Source organism: Halictus rubicundus, chromosome 6 (assembly GCF_050948215.1).
Source record: "Halictus rubicundus isolate RS-2024b chromosome 6, iyHalRubi1_principal, whole genome shotgun sequence".
Lineage (NCBI taxonomy): Eukaryota > Metazoa > Arthropoda > Insecta > Hymenoptera > Halictidae > Halictus > Halictus rubicundus.
In genome coordinates this window covers 19,143,696-19,167,358 of record NC_135154.1, presented here as the reverse complement: position 1 = coordinate 19,167,358, position 23,663 = coordinate 19,143,696, and the positions used below count along the sequence as shown (strand labels likewise).

At 41.0% G+C, this 23,663-nt stretch overlaps 4 protein-coding genes across 15 annotated transcripts; 1 reads left to right on the top strand and 3 right to left on the bottom strand.

Moving 5' to 3' along the window:
* Positions 1 to 1,707: 1,707 nt before the first annotated feature.
* Positions 1,708 to 3,765, bottom strand: LOC143354876 (chymotrypsin-1-like). Its single transcript, XM_076789251.1, has 6 exons — positions 3,751 to 3,765; positions 3,610 to 3,682; positions 3,360 to 3,519; positions 3,040 to 3,289; positions 2,752 to 2,889; positions 1,708 to 1,860 (listed from the first exon to the last, which is right to left on the bottom strand). Exons 1-6 carry the CDS (start codon positions 3,763 to 3,765, stop codon positions 1,708 to 1,710), a joined length of 789 nt encoding a protein of 262 aa, XP_076645366.1.
* A 2,165-nt stretch (positions 3,766 to 5,930) lies between these two features.
* Positions 5,931 to 9,767, bottom strand: Poli (DNA polymerase iota). 3 transcript variants are annotated; one of them, XM_076789110.1, is made up of 3 exons: positions 9,250 to 9,767; positions 9,002 to 9,180; positions 5,931 to 8,882 (listed from the first exon to the last, which is right to left on the bottom strand). In XM_076789110.1, exon 3 carries the CDS (start codon positions 8,789 to 8,791, stop codon positions 7,094 to 7,096), a length of 1,698 nt encoding a protein of 565 aa, XP_076645225.1. In that variant the 5' UTR covers positions 8,792 to 8,882; positions 9,002 to 9,180; positions 9,250 to 9,767; the 3' UTR covers positions 5,931 to 7,093. The 3 variants fall into 3 exon arrangements, with proteins under 3 accessions (XP_076645225.1, XP_076645224.1, XP_076645226.1); XM_076789109.1 differs by having other exon boundaries at positions 9,381 to 9,767; XM_076789111.1 differs by lacking the exon at positions 9,002 to 9,180 and having other exon boundaries at positions 9,381 to 9,767.
* Positions 9,768 to 10,312: 545 nt separating this feature from the next.
* Positions 10,313 to 15,210, top strand: Su(var)2-10 (E3 SUMO-protein ligase Su(var)2-10). Of its 7 annotated transcripts, none has more exons than XM_076789100.1 (10): positions 10,313 to 10,629; positions 10,960 to 11,107; positions 11,950 to 12,116; positions 12,337 to 12,435; positions 12,516 to 12,654; positions 12,705 to 13,019; positions 13,112 to 13,213; positions 13,465 to 13,705; positions 14,150 to 14,566; positions 14,988 to 15,210. In XM_076789100.1, exons 2-10 carry the CDS (start codon positions 11,084 to 11,086, stop codon positions 15,194 to 15,196), a joined length of 1,713 nt encoding a protein of 570 aa, XP_076645215.1. In that variant the 5' UTR covers positions 10,313 to 10,629; positions 10,960 to 11,083; the 3' UTR covers positions 15,197 to 15,210. The 7 variants fall into 7 exon arrangements, with proteins under 7 accessions (XP_076645215.1, XP_076645218.1, XP_076645214.1 ...); XM_076789101.1 differs by having other exon boundaries at positions 10,410 to 10,429; XM_076789103.1 differs by lacking the exon at positions 10,960 to 11,107.
* A 302-nt stretch (positions 15,211 to 15,512) lies between these two features.
* Nachrbeta2 (nicotinic acetylcholine receptor beta2) lies at positions 15,513 to 20,585 on the bottom strand. Of its 4 annotated transcripts, none has more exons than XM_076789106.1 (12): positions 19,795 to 20,565; positions 19,529 to 19,686; positions 19,395 to 19,439; positions 19,188 to 19,297; positions 18,807 to 18,987; positions 18,501 to 18,657; positions 18,310 to 18,437; positions 18,062 to 18,237; positions 17,724 to 17,876; positions 17,264 to 17,376; positions 16,730 to 16,842; positions 15,513 to 16,025 (listed from the first exon to the last, which is right to left on the bottom strand). In XM_076789106.1, exons 1-12 carry the CDS (start codon positions 19,844 to 19,846, stop codon positions 15,810 to 15,812), a joined length of 1,602 nt encoding a protein of 533 aa, XP_076645221.1. In that variant the 5' UTR covers positions 19,847 to 20,565; the 3' UTR covers positions 15,513 to 15,809. The 4 variants fall into 4 exon arrangements, 3 of the variants coding, with proteins under 3 accessions (XP_076645221.1, XP_076645222.1, XP_076645223.1); XM_076789107.1 differs by having other exon boundaries at positions 19,529 to 19,683; positions 19,795 to 20,558; XM_076789108.1 differs by lacking the exon at positions 15,513 to 16,025 and having other exon boundaries at positions 16,365 to 16,881; positions 19,795 to 20,580.
* Positions 20,586 to 23,663: the final 3,078 nt, after the last annotated feature.

The window sequence follows — 23,663 nt, the reverse complement described above, 5'->3', positions numbered from 1 at the left end:
AACTTCCTCGAAGTTTGCGACGAAGTTTTAGGTTGGGGACGTTGCTCAAATGGTCTTCCTCAACGGCGATCTATCCAGAAAGGGGGATGGACTGGTAGCAAAAATCCAATAAAACAATGGCAGGTGAATCGCTCGGTGTTTTCTCGCGGCGCGACGCACAAAAGAACTACCACTCCGAATACAATCCCCCGTGTACAGTTTCCATCGCGCTCGTATTTCACCCCTAAGCTGCTAGAGCGACTATGCCGAAGACGAGGAACAAGGACGGCGATATCGATTTCAGACGATGTGCGTTAAGCTCCAGCAGGTGGCACGGCCACCGCACCGGTCCTCATCTTTCACGACACGCTGCATTTTCCCGCAAAACGACGAAGAGAGAGCGAGAGAGAGAGAGAGAGAGAGAGAGAGAGAGAGAGAGAGAGAGAGTGTGGCCCTGCAACGGTGCTGAGAAATTCGCGACACGGCCAGAAACAGGGGATGAAAACACACCCTCGAAACTGGCCTTGCCCGAGCCGAGCATGCGCGTCCCGGATTTAGGTCATGCGTTGCTTGACAAATGAATAGTTGTCCCGTGCACCGCGGGCTTCTTCTTGTTGTTCCCCGGTTCTCGATTCGGATCCGATTCCCGTTCTAATTTCAGGACACGTTGATACGCTCCTGGGGATCGTGTATGATATTTTTTCGGTATGCTGCGAGCTACCATGATCGATCCGCAGAACGATTTTTCAGACGTTGACGAGGTCGGGGTAGCTGCGTGCATCCTTGGCCCCGTTGCACGCAATCTTCGAATAAGTGCCCGCTGCACCACAGCCAGGAGGGTTTGCATAGGTGTCGTAATCTTTGCGAGATTCGAATCGCAAATAACCGTCTGCCATCTTGATTAACTACCTCTGCTCTTTTGCCCGGTTTTTTGGAACGATGGTTGGAGGAGGTTTTCGGTGGTCTAATTTTAGAGGGATTGCCCGAGGTCCTCGGCCCTTTGTCCTGGGACGCATTACTAGGGCTTGCATCCTTCTTACACCCGAAACGATTTTCGATGCACGTGATCCGAGCATGCGCCATCGAATTCGGGTCGTCTGCCACTTGACCGAAACCGCAATTGAGGATTTTTTAAAAAGACGTGATCGCGATCCGCTGTCGGTAAATAATTAATACAAAATGAACAAAGGATATTTATCACAAATGATTACAATCTTTTAAACGTTGATTTCTGCTTTTTATAGTACTGTTTAAGATTTTACAAAGACAGTTACACGTTAACAGAGCGCGCAGTTAAGCGCTATTGAACTGGTGCTCGCAGCACAAATTACTTTATTTATCTCTGGAGATAATGTTACCCACCACCTAAATGTTCTATCTAATTTAGCGCATTAGGCGCGTGTGGCATTAATTCGCGAATATGAGCCGTAAAATTGGTGTCACCTTAAAGTGCATTTGCATAAGCGTAGGTCGCTTTGTTACGTGTGCAACTAAACGTGCAACGAGGAGAAGTTGCAACACCGGGTTCGAGGAAAAATAAAATTATTCATATTTTGGTCGAACCTCGGAACTGGGTGTCGGATTCAGGCACGTTTGTTTTGTCTTGTTTGGCGAGTTCCGTTTTAATGGTTCTTTCGGTGCCGTTTCTTTTGCCGTGTCGGGTTTTAAGATTGAAAGTTGAATACGCGAAGCAGAAGATTTATTTAGTAAGAATTCGAAGTACATTGTTTAAATGCTCTGGTCTTCGAACTGCTGGTTTATCCACGAAGTGTAGCTGTAGACACGAGTAAAGACGTCCGGACGTCCTCTGGCACACGGTATTCCCCAGGAGACCACTCCGATTTGCTTCGAATCGGCAACCAAGGGACCTCCAGAATCACCCTGTGTAATCATCATTAATTAAATAGCTTTAATCGGTAAAGCATTGAACGGCACGGTGGTCACCAGTGACCACTGGCACCATTGTATTCCTTAAGAATGATTACCATAAAAGCAATAGCATCGAATATCCATTTTTCACTGCCGAAATCAACTAGATTACAGTGTAAGGTCATTACCCGGTAACTAACAACTGTCCTTAACATTAGGTTTACGGAGTATTAAAAGTGAGTATTTTACATTACTTTATAAAAATAAGAGGAATGTGTCTATCCAAGTTTTCAGCCATTTTTTAAATAACATATACCTAAGGAAATAAGTTTGTTGAGTAATTCCACGTAGATAGATCTTCACAATCTCAATAATCGTGAATTAAAAATATTAGAACCCGTCATTTTCACGGGTCCCGTAAACCTAGTGTTAATAACGTTGATCACTTCTATGAACGAAGTAAATGAAACTTGTACGTAAACCACGCAAAATTCGCGCGGTATTCGACGTGTTAATGATTTGCCGAAGACCCTGTACAGCTAATTGTAAAAGGATGTGACGGAGTTTATAGCCGGGCTAAACGTGCTCCAATATCGCAATCTCGGGTCGGCACTTCGTAAATTGGATTATCCGCGGCTCGATAAGAAAGTGGAAGCCAAACCGTGCGCGCGCGGTGGAGCAATTCTTTCGATCTAGCATAAGTGAGGCTGAATGGCGTTCATTGTCACGCACTTGCCGGCACGATTTCCTCGGACTACAAATAAGAAAAAAGAGCGAGAGAGAGAGAGAGAGAGAGAGAGAGAGAGAGAGAGGGAGAAGAGAGAGGTGCTGCTTTCGCTGAGGGTCCCTTTGACGCGAAAGGGCCCTCTTCTCGAGCACTCGACTAGACCTGAATGCACTTACGTGACAAGCGCCTTCGCCCCTCTTGTTAAGTGTGCAGATATTGTCGTTGGTGATACGAAAGCTGGCATTTAAACATTGTTTTTGATCGATCACGCTCAGCTCGATGTGCTGCAGCTCGTTCGGGGCCTCTCCCGGGTACTTAACACGATTTAGGGTAGTACGCGCGGGCCGTTGTTGTGCCCAATTAAGGGCATATGGAACAGAGAGATAACCAGACAGAAATAAATGAAAAAGAACATATGTACGTGGAATTAATTGTTACTCGGCTATTTCGTTTGAAATACTCACGCTGGTGGTTCCCCAGCCGGACAACGTGGCCGGGTAATCAATTTTGCTGAAGTTCTCGTTTGGCAGTTCGACGGGCATCACTTTGTCCCCGAAGACGATCTTCTTGGACACTTTGATCACCCCGATGTCGTTTCTGATCAACGCTGAACTGTATTTAGGATGGACGACTATCTTTTCGGATTGGTACATGTCACCGCCGTCGTCTAACTTGTTGGTGCCCAGCACGACGGTAATTCCATTGTCGTTAAAGCTAAAAGAACCATCGTGATAGCTGACAAAATACAGAGAATTTTTTAAGAAAAATAATTCTAATAAGAAACCCTGATAAACAGTGGGCCGCAGTTAGTATCCATCTCTCGTTTAGGACAGATCCTCCGCAAAAATGGCGGCCCCTGTAGCGCAGAGAAGCTTGGTACGGATACTGTCCCTCTTCAGCTGGACTACCTCCGACGATTTTTGGAATTTCATTTATGCTGGCCGCTGTATTTATTAATTGTTTTAATATATTAGTCAACATTGAATCATAATGTTCAGTGATTACTGTTCAAACAGGATAGGTAGGATAATTACCGGATGCTCGCAGCACCGTAACAATGGCGAACGTCAAGACCAACAACAGCATTTTAGAAGATTGTTCCTGGTGCTAACTATCACGAGTGAAGTATCAATCTGACATTCCCGAAACATTCGAAGTGTATTTATACCAAGTACCTTCCCAATGTCCATGGGAATTAAACGTACACCTGGTCTCGATTTAAATTTGGGTCGGATATTACCTATGAAAAGGCTGGTTTCGATGTATCTCACGTGCGCAGTGATAGGGCCTAAGAAAAACCCTGGCCGAACAAGTACCCTTATCGTTCAAGAGCCGAACGATGCTAGACTAACAATTCAGCCGTTTGCAAATACTTGACTATCCTGGGAATTTCGATCACTATGCACGAAGAAAACAAGGTGTTTAAAATTCGTATAGTTGAAAATATCGATTCTTCTTAACAAATTGATGTTCAAAACTCTACTTCGTATCCGAATCGTTGTTTCGCGTACTACATACATGTATACCTTCATTTACGTGCGCGCAAACGAAATACACCGCGAAACACCGAATCGCTACGCGAAAACGCGAGTTAGAAGAGTTTTTATTGGAGATTCTTCGTGCCAAAACTCTATTCCGTATCCGGATGGTTGTTTCGCGTGCTAGATCCCTTCATTCGCATGCATACAGACGAAATACACCGTGAAACACCGAATCCCGGGGCTGTTGTTCAAGCCCCCTATGGTAACGTTCCGAAGTCATGGCTTTGGCTAGACGTATATTTCACAATCTAAAAACGCGTAACCGATTATTGGACGATCAGATTAGCGTCGTCTTGTCGATCAGTGACTCGAAGAAGATTATTCGGGAGGAGGCTTATTAAACGAGGGCGCAGGACAATTTAAAAAGTCACAAAGCTGCACAATTCATTCCATTATAACGTGACTCACCCTGATTATGTCCCATTCAGAGACGGTGGCTGGGTGATTGGCCTCATTCAAATTGTATAGTAGTGGCAAGGGTCTAATTCTGGCGTCATGCTTGAACGCGCTGCGCTTTCTGATATTGCTCTGAAATATCGCTTTGCGAAGATTCGGGTGCAACGATTCGGTGCAATCAATCGGACACAAAGAGACCAATTCTTTTTACGATTTATTGAAACATGACCAATTTGTTGCGCACGCTCTCTATTTAATTATTGAGAATGACTCGAGCTGTGCGAGGATCATTGTGCTGCATTAAAATCATTTCAGCGCAGCCATTTTGTAAATAAAAAGAAAAATACACGAACATTCTTTAAGACTTGCGTAATGAAGGCTGTACCCTAAATTTTTCCTTAAATTTATTATTTGATAAGAAAAATTTGCAGAAGATCGCTATGAGTTTAACATATGTAGAATGGTCCAATTTCACCATTTGCCAATAAGAATGTAGACAAATTGAAAATAGATAGAATTTTGAAAATTGAACAATAATCCACGCTTTCGAAAATTCTTTTTCAGGAAGGATGGAGCACACAGGATTGTAATTGAGAAAGGAAGGGGGCAAGAAAATAACGCATAGCGTACAACTCGAACTTTCTTTATTTAAACGGGTCGGGGACAGTATGCGCCGTTGATGGCGCATAGCTTGTACAAAGTCAAAGTCAATTTGGTCACGCGTCCCCACGGTTGATTCACGCGCGAAATATCAACACAATTATCTGAAGAAGCGCTGCATGTTATTCTAATTAATCGGAACTTGGACGACGACAAGCGCTCGTATTTCGCAACCGCTCATACCATCCCCAACGTCGTGTGTGTGTGTATACGTATAAAATATTCATATTCTCACAACCAGAAGTTAATAGTCAAAATGGTCGCCGCTTCTCCCATGCAGTACGGTAAATAAATAAACATAGACAGAGAGGGCTATAAAATAAAAGGAAGAGAAGAGAAGGAAAGAAAACTCGCTCTTTAACTAATCTCCGATTTTCCCGCCTTGGTCGTTAATTAACGCTTAACGTATAAATCTTCCGTACCCTTATATATATACACACATACACATGGATATGTATATATATATACACATACGTATATACATGTGTGTGTATATATATATATATAAGTATTTTTTTATTGTTTACAAAAGCTACTGTTTCAGTATCACTTGCCGCTGGCCACGCTGTAATGTACGTACGTTCTCATTTACCATTAATTGTTTTGTTTCTTAAGTAACCGTGTAGACGCGCACATATATGTGCATGCATGTCGTATGTGTGTTTTTATGCGTGACAGAAATAATTTCGAAATCGCGTGGATCGTTGGCTCATATTCTTATCTCATGTATGCTTAACGGATACATATATTTATATATATATATATATATATATATATATATATATATAAATATATATATAAATTTATATATATATATAATATATTATAATTATTCACCTTGTACCGTATCGAACCAATAAAGTTTTTATGATTGTCTAATAGTCTAGATAATTATACAATGTACATATAGAGACTGTTCGTCATAATTCGTGTGAAGCTCCATATCAGTTGCACGGTAGGGTCGATCGAGTATTTTCCGTTTCGGTGTATAGTTATGCGCAACACCCGTTACATTCGTAGCATAAGATCGTCGGTACTAAAAATATAAACACTTCCCACCATTTTTTTCCTTCGGTTTCAAATCAATACAACCACGAATCAGCCGTTGGAGTATACGTACAAAATCAAATGCCAGCACACCATTAAAAAAGAAAAGGAAACGACAGTGTCCTCTCTATCCTCCGCAAAATGCTTACTGAACCAGCTTTCCCATCGAACGCAAATGGAAACGCTTTGTGTAGCGAATGATCTTTTTGTTTTGCAATGAAGATGGAAACGATCGTGATAACATAATTTTATTCTGAACATCTTTTCGTTTACTATTTTACGTAGATATTTCTATATTCTATGCATTCGTAGCTTGTTTGCTCGCCTCAGAATCATGGTGCTAGACGCGCGCGTTCGATGCATCGTGAGAAACTTATTTTTAAAACTCTCCGGAATACTTGTTCTCGTTGATCGTCTTAATACATTCTCTCGAACGCCTCTTCAAAAATACAACGATAATACATAGCTTTTGTAAATGCAGGGTCCAACCAAACGTCCGTCTACCCTAAACGCTCAAAAATAAAAAAAAAAAGAAAATACAAACGATGCTCTCGGATATCATTTAAGATAAATAAATAAGGTATATGTATTTATGCGAATTTATTCATAGACTCTGGTAGAGATTTATACGGTGACGTCACCTCACGTGTTTAACAAATTCAATCGATGTAAATGCCGTAGAAAATATATATATATATATGTATATGTGTATGCGTAGAAGAAGTTTTAATACCCAAAAACGATTGCAAATGAGCTCGCGGCATCTGTAACTTAAAGTCATAATATCACATGGTGCTGCCATCCAATATTGTAACCCGCGGAGATGTGTACAGAAAAGTGATGGCTATGTTGCGATCTAAGCCACGGAACTCCGTCACTTATTAGCTATGAAGTATTTCAATATATTATTCGGTTTTGGTTTACTAGTCGTCGGCCAGGAGCGGGTCACTTCCCTTTGAATGTCGATGGGTAGGGACTTGAGGACCGCCGCGTCTATTTTCGGTGACAACTGCATTGGTGACGAAGGACTGAGTCGAAGATCGGCCATCTCGTTGCTGGGAGATTCTCTGCGACCGTTCAGCCACACCTCCAGCCTGGTCTTCTTCGGCAGAGGCTCTATCTCGCTCAGCAAATCATCTTCAATTCCCGGATTCGCAGGTCCCACCGCTTTTGAAATAGGGGAGGACGTGGTGCTCATCGCAGAGCCATCGTTGCTGTCCTGGTTGACGCTCATGGGCGACCCGAGGCTCACATCCGAAATACCTTCCTCGGAGCTGATGTCTAGAACAGACTGAACGGCGACTTGTTTTCGCAAGAAAGATGTAATACTATTTTTCCCGGAGGACCTCTCCTCGAACTTCGTGAAAGCGACTCCCAGTAGAGTCAAGTGGAATGGTTTGGACACATCAACGGTTCGGTGGAACAGTTTCATAGCTAGCGACAGCATCTTAGCGTGGTCATAAACGCCGCACTTCGTGGAGGGCAGTAAATGTTTTGGTAATGCGCATTGCCGAGTCTCTCTCTTGCCGGAGGCTGGCTTGTTGAAATCGTGCTTCCTCACTGTTATTCTCATCGCGATGGGGATCCTCCCATCCTCCATCGCCAGCTCTGTTAGTCGTCTTAACAGCGCGCCGAGTCTTGATTCTACTTCAGCTACCAGAGAGACACTTTTGAAACCGTCCTCCAAGCCGATGGACTGCTTCTTGCCTGTGGGCTTCACGATCGTCTCGTCGATGCCTTCGGCATTGTCTTTTAATTTCCTTGCCAGGTCGATGCCTATCTTCATCTCCAGAGTCTCCAGAGATGTCTTGCGCAGATCGTCCACCGTTTTTATGTTGTTCGACATTAGCAGCTGCGTGGTTTTCTGACCAACACCTGGGATTTTTGTTACAGACTTTATCGTAGACAAGAGCATTGGTCCGCTGCATGGAAAGATCACTGTCTGCTGATTTGGTTTGTGCAATGACCCGGCTAGTTTTGCTAGAAGCTTGTTGTGTGCTATGCCAGCGCTGCAGGTAACGCGCAACTCTTTGTGAATTCGTTTTCTTATTTCAGCTGCTATTTTGGAAGCAATGACTAACCGAGCATGACAGCCGCATGGACATTCCTCGTCCGAGGTGCCGAATATCTCGCCAATTGGGTTTTGATCCTCCATCGAAATGTCTATATTCGATTCGGAATCATTGCCAGAGTTCATGCATTTCTGCACAAGAGATGTGACATCCATGAAATTGTCGTCGAAGCCCAATCTTTCGACTAAAGGTGTGAACTGATGTAGTATCTCTAATATTTTGGCAGAAAAATGACGGTAATTTGTTAGGTCTTCCCCGTTTACCAAGGCCAGCTCTGGACACAACTGTAAAGCTTCTTGGACAGGCATACATTTTTTAATTCCATATTCTCTGGCCAGATAGTTGCTCGTCACCACTATATTCTTTTGCTTTACTCCGAGCGGCTTGCCTTCCAACTCTGGATGCCTCAGCATCTCCACTTGAGCGTAAAAACAATCCACATCTACGTGAATGATAGTTCGTGGATGTCGTATAATTGTATCAAAATCAATGGAATCCATTGATGTCAGTTTATAAATAATGCAGCACAGTATTATACATAGATTCTTTATTGTACAAGTTGTCTTGCTTAATGTCTTAACATATTATAATCTGCAACAATAATAACACACACACATATATATATATATATAACAATGCACTCAGAGTACAATAAAATGATTTTATGCAAAGACATATCTAAAAATTTCAGTCTACTAAAAGTATATTACCTTTTTAGAGAATAGATTTATTTAAAAACAAACTTTCGAATGAATCACGTTTAGCGGTCGTGCATGTTAATAAAGTACAAGTTTCTTCATGGCATTAACAGATTTTAACATAGCATCTCTTAACTCATGGATATACAATTATATACTTGTTGATATGTTTAATTGTAAATATAGTGTATCTAAAAAATAGGTTAAGTTATATACACACATGAAATGTACGGATAGTACGCCGATCCTAAATTACGTACAGCTATTTACAATCGTGTAATCGATTATTGTGGTTTTCTTTCGTAATGAGTGAAACTAATACACATTTGTAAAATTCTATCGTTTCCTTATGAGATATTCGAAGTTTCTCCAGATTAAAAAGTAAGGTTACCAGTATTCAACACTCCTTCGTGAAATCTATTGCCACGGAATCGTGCGGAATATTCGAACGCAGATGAATTTGTATCCCTCATAAATCCGTTAGGTCATTCGATAGACATTAAAAATGCAGCCGTAACTGTTAAAAACACTAATGTTTCACTCGTTGAATCCGCGCCAACACTTTGCAAGTTTTCATCAAAGCTGCGTACTCTTTACGACTAACTAGTTTCGCTGGTACCGTGAAACAAAATTATCGTAAAAACTAAACAAAGTCTTGTTTGTAGACGGTAATGCGACCAATTTATTTTTCACATGGTAGCCATGTTTTTAAATTGTCATAGATATGTCCATATATACATACATATTTATAATTACACTCGAAATTTTAGTGGTTACTAATGTCTTAAGATGGACGCACGCATATCCTATTTACTTCGTGATGCGTGCTAACAGATTTTTCCACTAGTAGATAACACAATTTTCATAACAGTAGCTCATAACATCTGCAACGCCATTGGAGAATTACCAAGACGAAAAGATAGTAATCTAAAAGTAGATCATTACTAGTCGTGATCCAATCTTCCGATCGAACGCCTAGAAAAATTTTCACATTTATATAACGAAAATGAACTGGGACTATTATAAACAGTTTTAAACGCTGTAAATATTAGTAATTCGTGTTGATACATTTTTCCAACAGAAAATAACATAATCGTTTATTTTTATGACATTTTTATGACAGAAACTAGTGAACTTTGTAACATCACTGGGAAATTACCAGAACGAAAAGATAATAATCTAAAATGTGTTTTTCCCCTAGGTGTGAACCAATAGCTTGACTGAACACCTAGTAAACTTATCACATTGATATAGTGGAGATTATCTATTATCTAGTTTTGCAAAGATAAGGCCGCCATAAAGGGTTATAGAGGTTGATGTTGCATTGTATATTCGTGTTTCCAATATACGACCGTGCTATATTATTGTAAGATACATTTAAATAAAACATTATTGCAATATTTAAATGCAACTTTGTGTTTTCAAAAGTGAATAGTCGAGGTATAGAACGGATAATATTTTATATTTGTAATATAGTCCTCATAGATATAGCGGGATGTAAATTGTTTAGTACGATACATGCAATCTAATAGATGAAACATAACCAGTATGTGTACGTAAAGATTTTCCATTATCGTGTAGATTTGTTAAAACGGTGAAAAATATAGAGCGAATTTAAACAAACGACCTTAATGTAAGATGTGAGTATCTTATTTTGCGCATGTTTAAGAAAGTAAACGTCACACCACGAACGATTTTGCTCAGTTCCTTCAAAATTACCGAATTTACAAATTAAGCTGCAATTCAGTGCAGGCGGCCATCTTGGAAAATCCCTTTTCGTATTTCGAACGAACGAAGTGTTCAATATCGATATTTGCTTCGTCTTTATGCCGTTGAATAGAAAATTTTTCAGAGGAACTGAGCTGTCCGAGAAAAGCCACATTTTTCGCAGCTACCGCAAAATTAGAACATAAAAAATCGATTTCGCGCCCTTTAAACGATATTATTTAATAGCTACATTTAAACTCAAGAAAACTATAGAAACGGGTTGCGATTGAAACAGCTTGTATAAGAACCGGGTAGGAGAATTTTTCTGTCAAAACGGTTGGAAATAATATAAGCAAAACGGCTTCGCAAAAAAAATCGTCTAAGAAGATGGCGGAGACCAAAGAATTAGAGGTGAGTGAAGTATTAAAAGTGGTGCAGTGCAGGTAGATTGCGTGTGAAATTTTAAAGAAATGTCGGCGGGTCTGCATTGTGAATTTATCGTGGTTATATCCGGGTTATTAGCGATTTACGATTCGTGTCAGTAAATTGTATTAACAGACGTTTAGTGCACCGCCGTACAAGTTTGTACACCATTGTTGCAATCATTGTTTTACTATCTCAGTGAGATATCAGGATAATTATTACGTTTTTTTTTTCAATTACATTCGTACCGTTAATCATGTTCTATCAGCCGCACAGTGCTACGAAAGACAGGCAATATCCACCTAATTATAGGTAACCTTAATTTTTACCTCGTTCCCTTTAAAAACATTTTGTAAATGTTTGTGATCATTTCGACTCCATTTTCGAAAATCAAGTGTCATTAAAAACGTACGTGTTTTGTCATAAGTATATCATGAAATACATAATGTTCATTTCAATCGTAAAAGAAAAAAATGTGTTATCATACTTTATTGTATTTGTCCTAATACAGTATGGGTACTGGTTAAAAAAAAAGTTCGATGTTAATTTTTTGTAGAATAGAAAAACTTGAAGTATGATTTTTATGCCTAGTATTTTCAAATTTCATTTCGTATTTCTGCGATTACGTTTGTATACTTTGAAGCAGTAAATGGAACATATGTATATATAAATCAGTTGTCTGATAAAGGCTGACAATGTATTTGAGGCATCAACTTTCGATTACTTTTTGTTTTATATATATATTTTTTTTCTAATATAGGTAAACATTTTTAGGAAAGTTGCATGTACAGTAGCTAAAATACATGAATATTTTCATTGTGTGATTACAGAATATGGTATTGAGTTTTCGAGTATCTGAACTTCAGATGCTTCTTGGTTTTGCTGGTAGAAATAAATCCGGTAGAAAAACAGAGTTACAAACACGTGCGCTAGAATTGTTACGTTTGAGATCCCATCCTGTACAGCTCAAAATACGTGAACTATATAAAACCATACAGTGAGTATAATATTAATGTGAATACAAGTATACGTTCGAAATTCTGTTAATTTCTAAAAATTATTACTATCATTTAACAAATACATAAATATATTATTTCAACCATGTATGTTCTTTTATATGTACTATGGCATACTATTATACTTTAAGTATACTATACACATTAAAGTATATCACTATGAAGCACAAGTACCATTATTCTTTTCACTACTTTGTTTAGAGCTGATCAACTTGCCGCACACCAAATGTACGGTCAAACAGGTGGTTCTGGGGAACCACAAATTGATCAAAACATGCATTCCAGAAATTATTACACAAGGTAAATCTATTTAACTTTCAGCCATACATTAAAGTAAATAATTATATTTCATGGTATTATTATCTGTATTTAATTCAAAGGCAGATCAGCCAGCAACAGCAGTCACAATCCGCAGTTTCCAGCGGGAAAGAACTTCCCCCAGCACATCAGGCATCGCTACCAACACCTAGAACTAATCCAGTTTATCAGACCACAGGATACACTAGCGTAACACCACAAGTTAGTTCAAGAATTTCAATGCAGAACATTTGGAAACTTTTATTCATTAGCTTACATATGATTTACAATTTCAGCAGACAACAAGTGCCGCCTATAATCCCTACCCGTATCCTCCGAAAGTTTTGCCATCTCCGTTACAAATACAACCTAGAAGTCAGTATCCTGTTCATCCGGATGTTAGACTCAAAAAGCTCCCATTTTACGACTTACTAGCAGAATTATTGAAGCCATCTAGCTTGATGCCTCAGGGAACTATGAGACTTCAGGAGAATACGTTTATGTTTCATTTAACTCCGCAACAGTCCACAGACATAGCTAGTTCACGGGATTGTCGGGCGGGAAGTAAAATCGACTATAGTGTACAGGTATCATTGGTTAATTCGGTTCTTGGCCGATTTGCATTCTTTTAATTTACACCTCGCGACGATTAAAATGCATTTTACATTGTGCATCGCAGGTACAAATGCGATTTTGTTTACAAGAAACGTCGTGTGAACAAGAAGACTGTTTTCCACCCAGTATTGCAGTGAAAGTTAATGGAAAACTGTGTCCTCTACCTGTGAGTAAACCAACGATAATATATTACTAGAGATGCACGAGAACCTGAAAATGTCGGACACCTGATGGTCGTGACGGGTTGGGGTATTCCCGGGAATATTCGAGAATCCCGAAATTTTCAAAAACTCGTCCCGATCCCGAACAAAATTCTCAATCCGTCTCGACCCACTTTCGGGTTCTGGTACACCTCTGTATATCACTCTTTCGAAATAAAATGTAGGACTATCGTTTCATTGAATTTGTTTCGAACAGAATCCAATACCTACGAACAAACCAGGAGTAGAACCAAAGAGGCCGCCGAGGCCTGTGCAGATTAGCGCTTTAGTTAAGTTATCCCCAACAGTAGCGAACCATATACAGGTTACATGGTCGGCCGACTATGGAAGACGCTACGCAATCGCGGTATACCTCGTTAGAAAACTATCAAGTGCCGAGCTCTTATCAAGATTAAAAAGTAGAGGCGTGCGACACTCGGATTACACGAGGGGCTTGAGTAAGTAGCGGGGGTTCATCTTCAGAATCTCCGACAATCTTTAACTTCAACGAGCTTTTGTACGATACATATCTCTTTATTCATTACGAGTGTCAACTTCGACAACTGAAGTGCGAAGAGAGCACTCTAACACTGTGCGATAAAAAATAGGATGTTCTGCTTATCTAAATCAGGTTGACCATGGCGCGATTTTCACCATTTACCCAAGGTCAAACAAATATGATCGCCAAATCTGAATGGAATATGATTATCCGTGTACAAAAGCCCGTTCGGGAGGAGGGGTATTCTTATTTTCGAGGCCGTATTCTTGTACTTAAAGAAAATGCGAAAAACAAAAACGATTTTTGAAGAGACGAAAAACCAGAATACCCTTTAAATCGAACTGGAACAATTGGGTGTACGTCTTGCGAAAGTTATTGTTACGAGAATTATTTCCTTGTGCAGTTAAGGAGAAACTCAACGAGGACGCGGACAGTGAAATAGCAACGACGTCGCTTAGAGTGTCGTTAGCGTGTCCATTAGGGAAAATGCGGATGGCCACACCTTGCCGCGCGTCCACGTGCTCACACTTGCAATGCTTTGACGCGTCGCTGTTCCTGCAAATGAACGAGAGGAAGCCTACGTGGAGTTGTCCGGTTTGTGACAAGCCGGCGTTGTACGATAATCTCGTTATCGACGGCTATTTCCAAGAGGTTCTCAATTCCAAGAAGCTGCTGCCGGACGTGAACGAAATTCAGCTTCTGCAAGACGGTTCCTGGGAAAATCTGGTCTTGAAGAAAGAGAAGGACAAGGACAAAACGGAATCGAAAGTGGTCACCAACTCGCAAGATCGCAAAATCGACGTGGATACGGTGGACCTCGGTGAGATACTTTTCTTATCAATAACATGTCTCTTTCAGATTTTCACCGAAGACTTCATTGGTTTTCTTAATCACGTCTGTTTTGAGTTGGTTTTGATGCTTCAGGTCACATGAAGGTCATGGTATTATAGATCATTGGATTCGATTTGTCCTTGGCTAGTAAAAATATACAGGGTGGTCTGTTTCAAGTGCTCCACCCAGTACCGTTCCAAAAAGTCAATGTTTATGAACAGAGACATCGATGACCTTAGAATGTGACCTTCAGAGAAATTGTTTACTTACCGCAACGTTTTCTAATCACGTTCATCTGTTTCATTTCTTTTGCGTCATCAACAATGAGATATTTAAGGTGCACAAGTTAGGCATAAAAAGCGCTCGATTATTTTTGTCTAATATATATATATTGGTTTGCAATGGTTTAGACGAAAGCAACCCAGCACCGCCGAAAGAAAAGAAACGAGCCGTTGTAATCGACTTGATATCAGACAGCGACGACGACGACGAACACAGTACACCGACACAGAGTACAAAGAAGCTAGCTTGCGGTACATCCTCGCCAAAAAAATCGCAGACCAGCTCCATTAGCAGTACTAGCGATTCGCCAGAGTTGATGATTATTGATTTAGAATAAAGGACAATTTTTTTTATATTTATCTTTGTAAACATACTGCCAAACTTTTAATTGATCGTACGAGTCGTCTGCAGAACAAATGAGAACCAAACACGTGGATTAGTTCTGCGATTAGATGACGTAAAACCGTTGTTGTTAGGGACTAACGTATACTGCGTGCCTTACAAGAAGTACCCTGGCTGGATCGCGGATGCAAGCCGTCCCGCCTAACTACTTGCGAGGCACGAAGAGTATGTAGGACGTAGGTGTATCGTCACGATGTTTTTACTTTTGGTACTGAAAGAGAACAAGCGGCTAGCAAGCGGGAATCCGAACGTTCTTTTCTTTTCTAGACTATTGACCCTTTATTGATTTTCGTTTGGCTGATCAGGGTTAATAAAACCGCTTAGACTATGTTTATTATTAGATTTTCGTTTCTTATAAAATCAACATCGATTTACGGAATAAAATGAGGGAGAGAGAGAGAGAGAGAGAGAGAGAGAGAGAGAGAGAGAGAGAGAGAGAGAGAGAGAGAGAGAGAGAGAGAGAGAGAGAGAGAGAGAGAGAGAGAGAGAAAGTCGATGTAAATATAATTTGAACGGTCTCTGGAGCTCGATGGGTTCCTAGTGTGTGTTTACTCTTTCGTCATGTTCTCTTGATTGTCTAAATTCGGATACATGAAAGTACGAAATGATATTCCAGAGAGTTGTTGGTCCACGGGTTCTCTTGTATCATATAGACTAGGTGCCTGGAATATTATACCGAGCGTTCCTCCGATACACGCAAAAGTGAAAACCCAAAGAAACAATCTGTCCAACACCATAGCTACGAACTTCCAATCTTCTATCACCTGGAAGACGTTAGAAACCCGTTAGTCGTGATAGTTGTGATTTTATTTATTAGTTCGTCGACTGCCTGGTCTGAATTCTCAAAAATTAACGTATCGAATCAATTTAATCCTCGTACGTTCCTCAGTGTGAAAAGCCCTTTTTGCGTTCTAAAATTCGTGATTCCGTAACACCAACTTTATGGGACCCATCAATATGAATTTAATTTCCGATTATTGTGTAATTGCATTCGTGACGAATTACTCAACTAATTTATTTCTTTGAGCGTATGTTATGAAAAAAATGACGAAACATTTGGATAACAAGTTCTCGTTATTTTTATAAAACAACGTAAAATCCGCGAGCCTAGTGTTAAAATGTGGAATTATCATGGTATTTACTTTTACGAATACGATCTTGGAGAATTATTAATTAGAATTATTGATTATTGATTGCATAGCAATGCTGCAATGATGCAACTATGAAGTCTAACAACTACAATGTAGAAGATTTGGGGTATTTGGAGAGAGTAGGCTCTTTTTTGTTGCAGCAGGTGTATGTAATTTTAATTTTGCATTAAAATTCGCGGTCTAACGACCTGGCAGTCAACGTACGGAGCACAACATCGGTTCTAATCGATTCCGATGGTTACTGTCGGAATGAGATAGCAGAGGTGAAACAGGAACTGTGTGCTGTGGGAGAAATCAAATCAATAATTTTAGCTCACCTCGTTATCTTTGTCTGCGTCTTTTATATGTTGAGCAATGAAACGCACACCCTTCAGGGCTGATATGACGTCCGGAGACAAGTGTCTTGGCATCGTATTCTCACTGTCAGTAACTGTAAATCACATCTCTCATTGTTAGCGCATCGTTTCGCCTAAACAGCATTACACGATGTTGTCTCACTGCGCGAGTCACTATTTTTTTTTTTTATGTACCCGCGGATCGCGAGGAATGACAGTGTTAATTCTGATATTCGTTTAGCTGTTTGCGATGTTCACGCGTGAATGAATTGTATTGTCGTATTTTCGAGAGAAATCAAAGTATATTGCGAACTTGAGGATTTGTTTGTAACTGCTCTCGTGGACGCCGGGAGAGAGAGAGAGAGAGAGAGAGAGAGAGAGAGAGAGAGAGAGAGAGAGAGAGAGAGAGAGATAGATAGATAGATAGATAGATCGATAGATAGAGAGAGAGAGATAGAGAGATGATAAAGATGACAAATAAAAACTTTTATACAGAGTACGGGGACGATGATTTACCTGATGCGTGCGGAAAGTGGCGAGCGTCGTCCTCACGGATATTTTTGAACGGGGAGGTGATGCTCTCGAAACCGTCAGGACTTGCTTTCAGTTCCAGTGGATAATCGCTTACGCTGTGAAAAATAGCGATTAGGCGCCTCTGGATTGCAGATAAATTTTTGTGATATTACATTGAATTGATACAGCGCTGTAAATAGGGGATGCAGAGTTGATTTAATTCTGTAAATGAGGCATACGGAGTTGATAAAATTTTATTCAACTCTGAATTTGATCTACTTAACACTTTATTTTCTGGCTAAGTGTTGTAATAGTCTTTTCAGACTCACGCATTGATTGAAGGCTTCTTAATTAGTTTTTGAACAGCGATTTTATTTGTAAATCAAAAAACTATTTCAACACTACTCGGTTTGATTCCCAGAGGTTTAATAATGGTAACAGAATATTTTATTGAAGTACTTACCTAAAATCTATTTCATTAGTATAACCGCTGTCCATGTAAGTGTCGTCGTATTCAGGGGTTGAGTATGGCGTCCGACGCATCATCAACATGCGAGGCATCCAATTTAAAAATACTTGTCTGACCCATGCAGACATATTGTGCGTGGACGGAGATCTATGAAAGAACAGCACGGATTTCAGAATTTTCTCGATATCAGTCTTACGTCGATTGGTCTATCTTGTGAATATTAAAAGGGGACGATTAGGTCAAGAAACCAGGTGAACTGTTGCTTAAAATCTGTCAGAATCTTAAGAAAGATATTTAAGCCACTATAAATTGTTAATCGAGGTTGAGATTACCGGAAATGGACGTTCAGAACGCATACGGTGATCCATATTGACAGAGTGACCAATATCATAGTGAACAGTAAGTATTTCCCTAAAAGTGGTATGGCCAGCGACGTCGGTGGTATAATTTCGGCTAATAGTAAAAAGAACACCGTAAGCGAGAGCAGAATCGAGGAACACAGTGAGACCTAGGAACAATAAATATTTAATAAAATACACAAAAAGAGGAAATTATGAAATTAGTATTTTTTAGTATTTACTTTTTCGCCCGAGTCACTTGGCAGGTAAAAAACGAGTACAGTGAGGAAGGTGATGCCCACGCAGGGGATGATTAGGTTGACCGTGTAGAACAATGTCTTCCTTCGCATTGTGATGTTGAATGTGATATCTGCATCAAATTTAATCGACAAGGTTCAAAGAAAGTATTTGATTGAATTAATTGGTGACTTACCAGAATATGGTTCTGTGCAGCAAGGATAATACTCCTCGTTTCTGGACGCCGGCACTTCCAGAATGTCCCATTCTACTGACAAATAGAAGTCGCTTAAATCGATCCCTGTTTGCACTAAATTGTTCCCTTGTATTTGTTTCATGTGCTTGAGGTCTACCTGTTGGGAAAAGTCTTTACAAAGCATTTTTTCGAAGGACTCTATTGACACTAATTATTTGGACCTTTCTGCGGCGACAAACACGAACTATCTTCAGCTTATCATTAGCACAGTAGTTATTGGTTAAGGTATCATTTTGGAGTTATCACCTGAGCGCCGTTGTACGTCCAAGATCCGAATTTCATGATGCACGATTGCTCGTCGAAGGGGAAATACTCCACGTTGATCTCGCAGGACGATTTATAGATCGCAGGTGGCTTCCAAGACACTTCGCCATTGTACCTCAACGTCGCCTTCGTCATCAGCGTTACTTCATAATTGCCGTCTGCACTGGTGAACGAGATGGCGAACGTAGAAATAAAATTAAAACTTTTACTTGATCAATAGTGAGTTCTAATTTTACTTTTGGTTTGGAGAAGAAACATGATCTTATGATCGTATGATTTTCATATGGAACTTTATACGAAAGTTGAATTGTTATGTCTGAATTACTAAAATGCTTCGACGTAGCTATTTTAATTGTAATTTACTTATTATACAACACGATGTCTGGCAGCCAAATGTTCTCAGAAGGCACGTAAAGCATCTCCACGCCGCCATACTCGTCTGGATCCCATCGCAATTTGTAATCAAACCATTTCTGCGAAATACGAATATAACATTGCGTAAAGTACAACAACGTAAAGGACACTCATACGAATAATTAATGGGAGAAAGACTCTCTAAGTAGATTGTACCTGTTCCACCCAGACATTCGTGGTCATCACCTGGTTTTTCAAGTTCTGCAAAAATTTCAACACCATTATTCAAACAATTCTATCGACGCTTTAAAAAAAAAAAAAAACAAATAATAGACTGAATCATTTGCTACCATTTCGATTAACTGCGACAATTTTAGACCGAGCCGAACGGTCAACGTTTCGGTGTTATTAATAACAGGGCGGATGAGTCTGTTGTAATTAGACAGTAAGTCATCGTAAAGCCTCTTCGTATCAGGATTTGCTTCGAATGTACTCGATCCCGCGGCTACTAGAATCGAAAAGACAAGTTGAGATAACAACACACCCTCTCAGGGTGGCAACAGAGTTCGACACGAGTGATGGTGACGATACACAGAGAATTATAGATCAGACTCACCGTAAACGATGCTAACGTAATTCAGAATTATCCCGAGCACAGATATTCGCATTTTAATCCCAACTATTTACAAACGTGCGTAGGGGCGTGATGGCAGGCGACCACTCCCAGTGCGATAATCACGCGTGTTCACTTGCTGACACCGCACACCACGATTCCGCGACTTGACATTATCACGGCGAGAGAGTGTTTAGCGCGAGAGAACGGTTCCCTGCTGTAAAATAACAGTGAGAATCGCGATTAATAGCACGCGACCGTTCTGCATCCCACTGGACCAAAATCGATATCCGAAGTTAGCGCCATCGTATCCCCTGGTTTTAGCGTCTCATCGACCCCTGTGCGCTTGCGTGGATTCCCAGCGCGGAAATGCATTTTCAAATTCCTCAGCTAGCTGTAATAATCATCGATCAAAACTTTCAGAGACTCTAGTTGCCTCTAAAAATGATTAAGCATCGTTAAAATCGATTAAACGAAGTTGAATCTTTTCGAGGCTCGATTATTGATTAGTGTCACAGGTTCCGATGACGAGGGTAGTTTCCAAGGGGTTGAAATTCACGCTTTACCATCGGGGAATTCGGGGTCGGCAGCTGGCGCACTCTGCGTTAGGTTTACATCAACTGTACGTTCGCACCCCCTTCATTATTCTGCAGGAATTAATTAAAAAATTTCTACTTGAAAACATTAAATTTTCGTTACAAAGTTAAAGAGGCTCTTTACGAATTAGTGTAACTTCGAAGTCACATACTGATGTGCCGATGTTATATCCAATGTGAGTCTACTTCTATGGTTAGCCAATAAGAAAAGAAAATAAGGTAAGAAAAGAAAAGAAAATAAGGTAAGAAAAGAAAAGAAAATAAGAAGCCAAGAAAAGCATCTTATTCTGTTATGTCTCCGTCATAACCAAGGGAGTTCTACATCGCTATCATCAACTCTTACGCATCGGAGATCCAATTATCTAGTATCCAAGTACGTAGAGGATGTTTTGACCTAGCGTTAGTGGATGCTTCAATCTACCGTTTAATCTAATGTGTGTATCTAGAGGATGTTGCAAGTTACACCAATTTTTCTTCTTTCACGGTAAAAATTCAGGGGAGCGTCAAACAATCCTTTTTCTCAAAGGAACCACCCCTTCAGGTATTATTTAATTTGTATCTAGACGATGTTACAAGTTGCATACATTTTTCACATTCACAGTAAAGACTCGAGCTAATATCAGGCTACCGTCGAACAATTCTTTCCCTCGCGAAGAACCAGCCGTTCAGGGTGCGCTATAGTGAGCGCATTGGAATTTCTCGCAACGAGCGCTCACGCGATAGGATGTGCGGCGTGTCGGCTCGTTCCGAAAGCGTGGTAATTATGTCAAACGAGTGACGTCGGTGGAAGTGCAAAGCACACGGGATAGTTTGTATTCGGAAGCACCCCCGGAACGGAGATATATTCGGAAAAGTGGCGGGTCGTCGGTCGTAGACGGGGCCCGAGGAACGATCGATCCGTTGTCACACGATGTTTCGCGCACGATTATCGATCAAGGATACGTAAACAGTGAAAGAGAGAGCCAGAAAGTGGGAGAGAGAGAGAGAGTGAGATAGATAGACAGATAGATAGATAGAGAAAGATGGAGGATGGTTACGCGCGCACACGCGCCGGCCACTTAGCGTATGTTTGTTTAGTACCTTTTACGACTATATTGTGCGGGGCATGTGTTAGGTTACCGAGAGGAGCCAGTGTCTGGCGCATAGTTGAGGGTTGGGTGGCGCGGCGCCGCACTTCGAGAGGGTCATTTATAACTGTTATCGCGAGACTTACTAGCCCACTTACTACCCTACGCTGTCTATTCTCCGCCCGCACTTCTATTTCGCCTTTCTAAGAAACGCCGGAGAAAGGAAGAGAAAGGAGGACAAAGAGAGAGAGAGAGAGAGAGAGAGAGAGAGAGAGAGAGAGAGAGGGAGAGGGAGAGATTGTCTTCCACTGGTCCACTAGATCCCGCTGGTCATTCTGTCACGGTTTTTCACCCGGTCCGTACTGTGTATCGCCACCAGCCCAGACAGCCCTTTGAGTAACGACACCTCTGAAACCGATAGATTCCGAATGGATATCGTGTTTTCGCGCGTCGAACTTTGGCGCCACTCGATGAGAACAATTTAGCTACCCCTTCGCAGTCCTTTCGTCCAAGAACGTATTTTACCCCCTGACAAATTTAGATATTGTTGCGCCGGGAAGAGACCCGGACCTCCTTTACGGCACACTGGATTCGCTAGCGTGAAATATGGGGCTTGCTCTTCTCGGTACTGACCGCGTATGGTCCCTTTATCTTCTTTCCTGTCGTTTCTTCGGATCTGCAATCTTAACACTTCAAACTTGCTACAACATGAGTCAATTCTATTACCGTACAGTGGTTTGATATCTGTGAAAACTTCTGGACCAAATTGTCACATCAATTGATCTCTTGTCGCCAGCCTTAAACCAGCTTATCGGCGAAGACGATACTAACTCGGCGACAGAACCTTTTTATTTTTCATCACTTTTTCCGAGACTTTTGCCAACATATTCGTAACACTTTCCCGATTAAAATGACACCCAACGCGACACAGTTTGGATCGTATTTACTCGTTTAATCGACCAAACAGCAGAACCTCGGTTATCCGAACTAGTCCGGGCATGTATGTAGACGTTCAGATGAGTTACCTAGCTATTCTGTTAGACGAAAGCTTCAGGATTCGTTGTACGTGGTTTGCTTTAAATTGAACGGTGAACACAAATGATTAAAATTGCACCGTGTTCGGTCCCGTTGCAATCAGAAAAATTTGGCCTCAATTCCAAGACACCGTAGACATTTCAAATGAAATGGTTGTCCAACAGTTTCTACAGGCTGTTGTTCAGTAATAGAACAGCTTTCAGGGACTCTGCCTGGAAAAGCTCGTAGGAGTTTCATTAATCGCTGTGCTAGACAGCGTCGCGACAGTGTTACCACCAGTCGGGTTTTTGTCTGTTGTTGATAGATAGAGAAAGAACACTTAATCCTAATATGGAAATATGTCGGCCGATTCCGCGGGCCGACGATTAATGCGAGCGAATCGATTTTTGGCGTACGCGGGGCGCCACGGTTTGCCGCCAAATCCTGGAAGCCACGCCAAGTGGCGGAAACACGGGAATTCCATCTGGATTTACTAAGATCAGTGCCATTTAATGTGGAGCTCGATAAATCCCTTAAAAGCTGCCCCGGCCCGCAAGAAGACGGCGCATTACAATTTTCTGAGAGCGAGAGGAGAAAAGAGAGAGGAAGAGAGACAGACAGAGAGAGAGAGAGAGAGAGAGAGAGAGAGAGAGAGAGAGAGAGAGAGAGAGAGAGAGAGAGAGAGAGAGAGAGAGAGAGAGAGAGAGAGAGATAGGTCGAACGTCTAGAAGAGACGGGGACAAATCTGCAAATGCGAGGCTTCAGGTGCCAAATGCTTTCGTCGTATAACGTGAGCAACCGCCTTCCTGGCTTTCTATTCAACATTGATCACGATCTATGGCCAGACGCGGAAACCACTCGCACTCCCAGGATGCACCGTCGAGAGTGGCCTTCCACGCGACGCCATTTTGGTAACCGCTGATGCATCTCCTTAAGAGGCCACCCTCGGCAAAATAAAATGATCCAATTTTCGAAATTGGACCCTAAAGTTTCATTTGGAAGTTTCCAAAACTGACGGATTTATCACTCGGATTGTGCAGTCACGTTGCACAATGGTTACAGATACAGGGATTTCTCTATATATGTCGCAAATGCCTGGCCGGTAAACGTCGCGGAACTATCCCCACTACCGCGGAGTATACACCATGGGGGGCCTCGAAGCTCGAGAGGCCTCTAACAAAACTGTTTTATTTTT

What these genes read in the sequence shown, in the direction of transcription:
- LOC143354876 (XM_076789251.1), bottom strand. An exon ending in GCGGCCCACTGTTTATCAGG is followed by an intron (nt 3,290 to 3,359) that starts GTTTCTTATTAG and finishes TGGTTCTTTTAG; the next exon opens with CTTTAACGACAATGGAATTA. An exon ending in CCGGCTGGGGAACCACCAGC is followed by an intron (nt 2,890 to 3,039) that starts GTGAGTATTTCA and finishes AATCGTGTTAAG; the next exon opens with TACCCGGGAGAGGCCCCGAA.
- Poli (XM_076789110.1), bottom strand. Translation starts at nt 8,791, where the DNA reads ATGGATTCCATTGATTTTGATACAATTATACGACATCCACGAACTATC.
- Nachrbeta2 (XM_076789106.1), bottom strand. Translation starts at nt 19,846, where the DNA reads ATGCGAATATCTGTGCTCGGGATAATTCTGAATTACGTTAGCATCGTT. An exon ending in CGAATGTCTGGGTGGAACAG is followed by an intron (nt 19,298 to 19,394) that starts GTACAATCTACT and finishes CGTATTTCGCAG; the next exon opens with AAATGGTTTGATTACAAATT. An exon ending in GGACGTACAACGGCGCTCAG is followed by an intron (nt 18,658 to 18,806) that starts GTGATAACTCCA and finishes TTTTCCCAACAG; the next exon opens with GTAGACCTCAAGCACATGAA.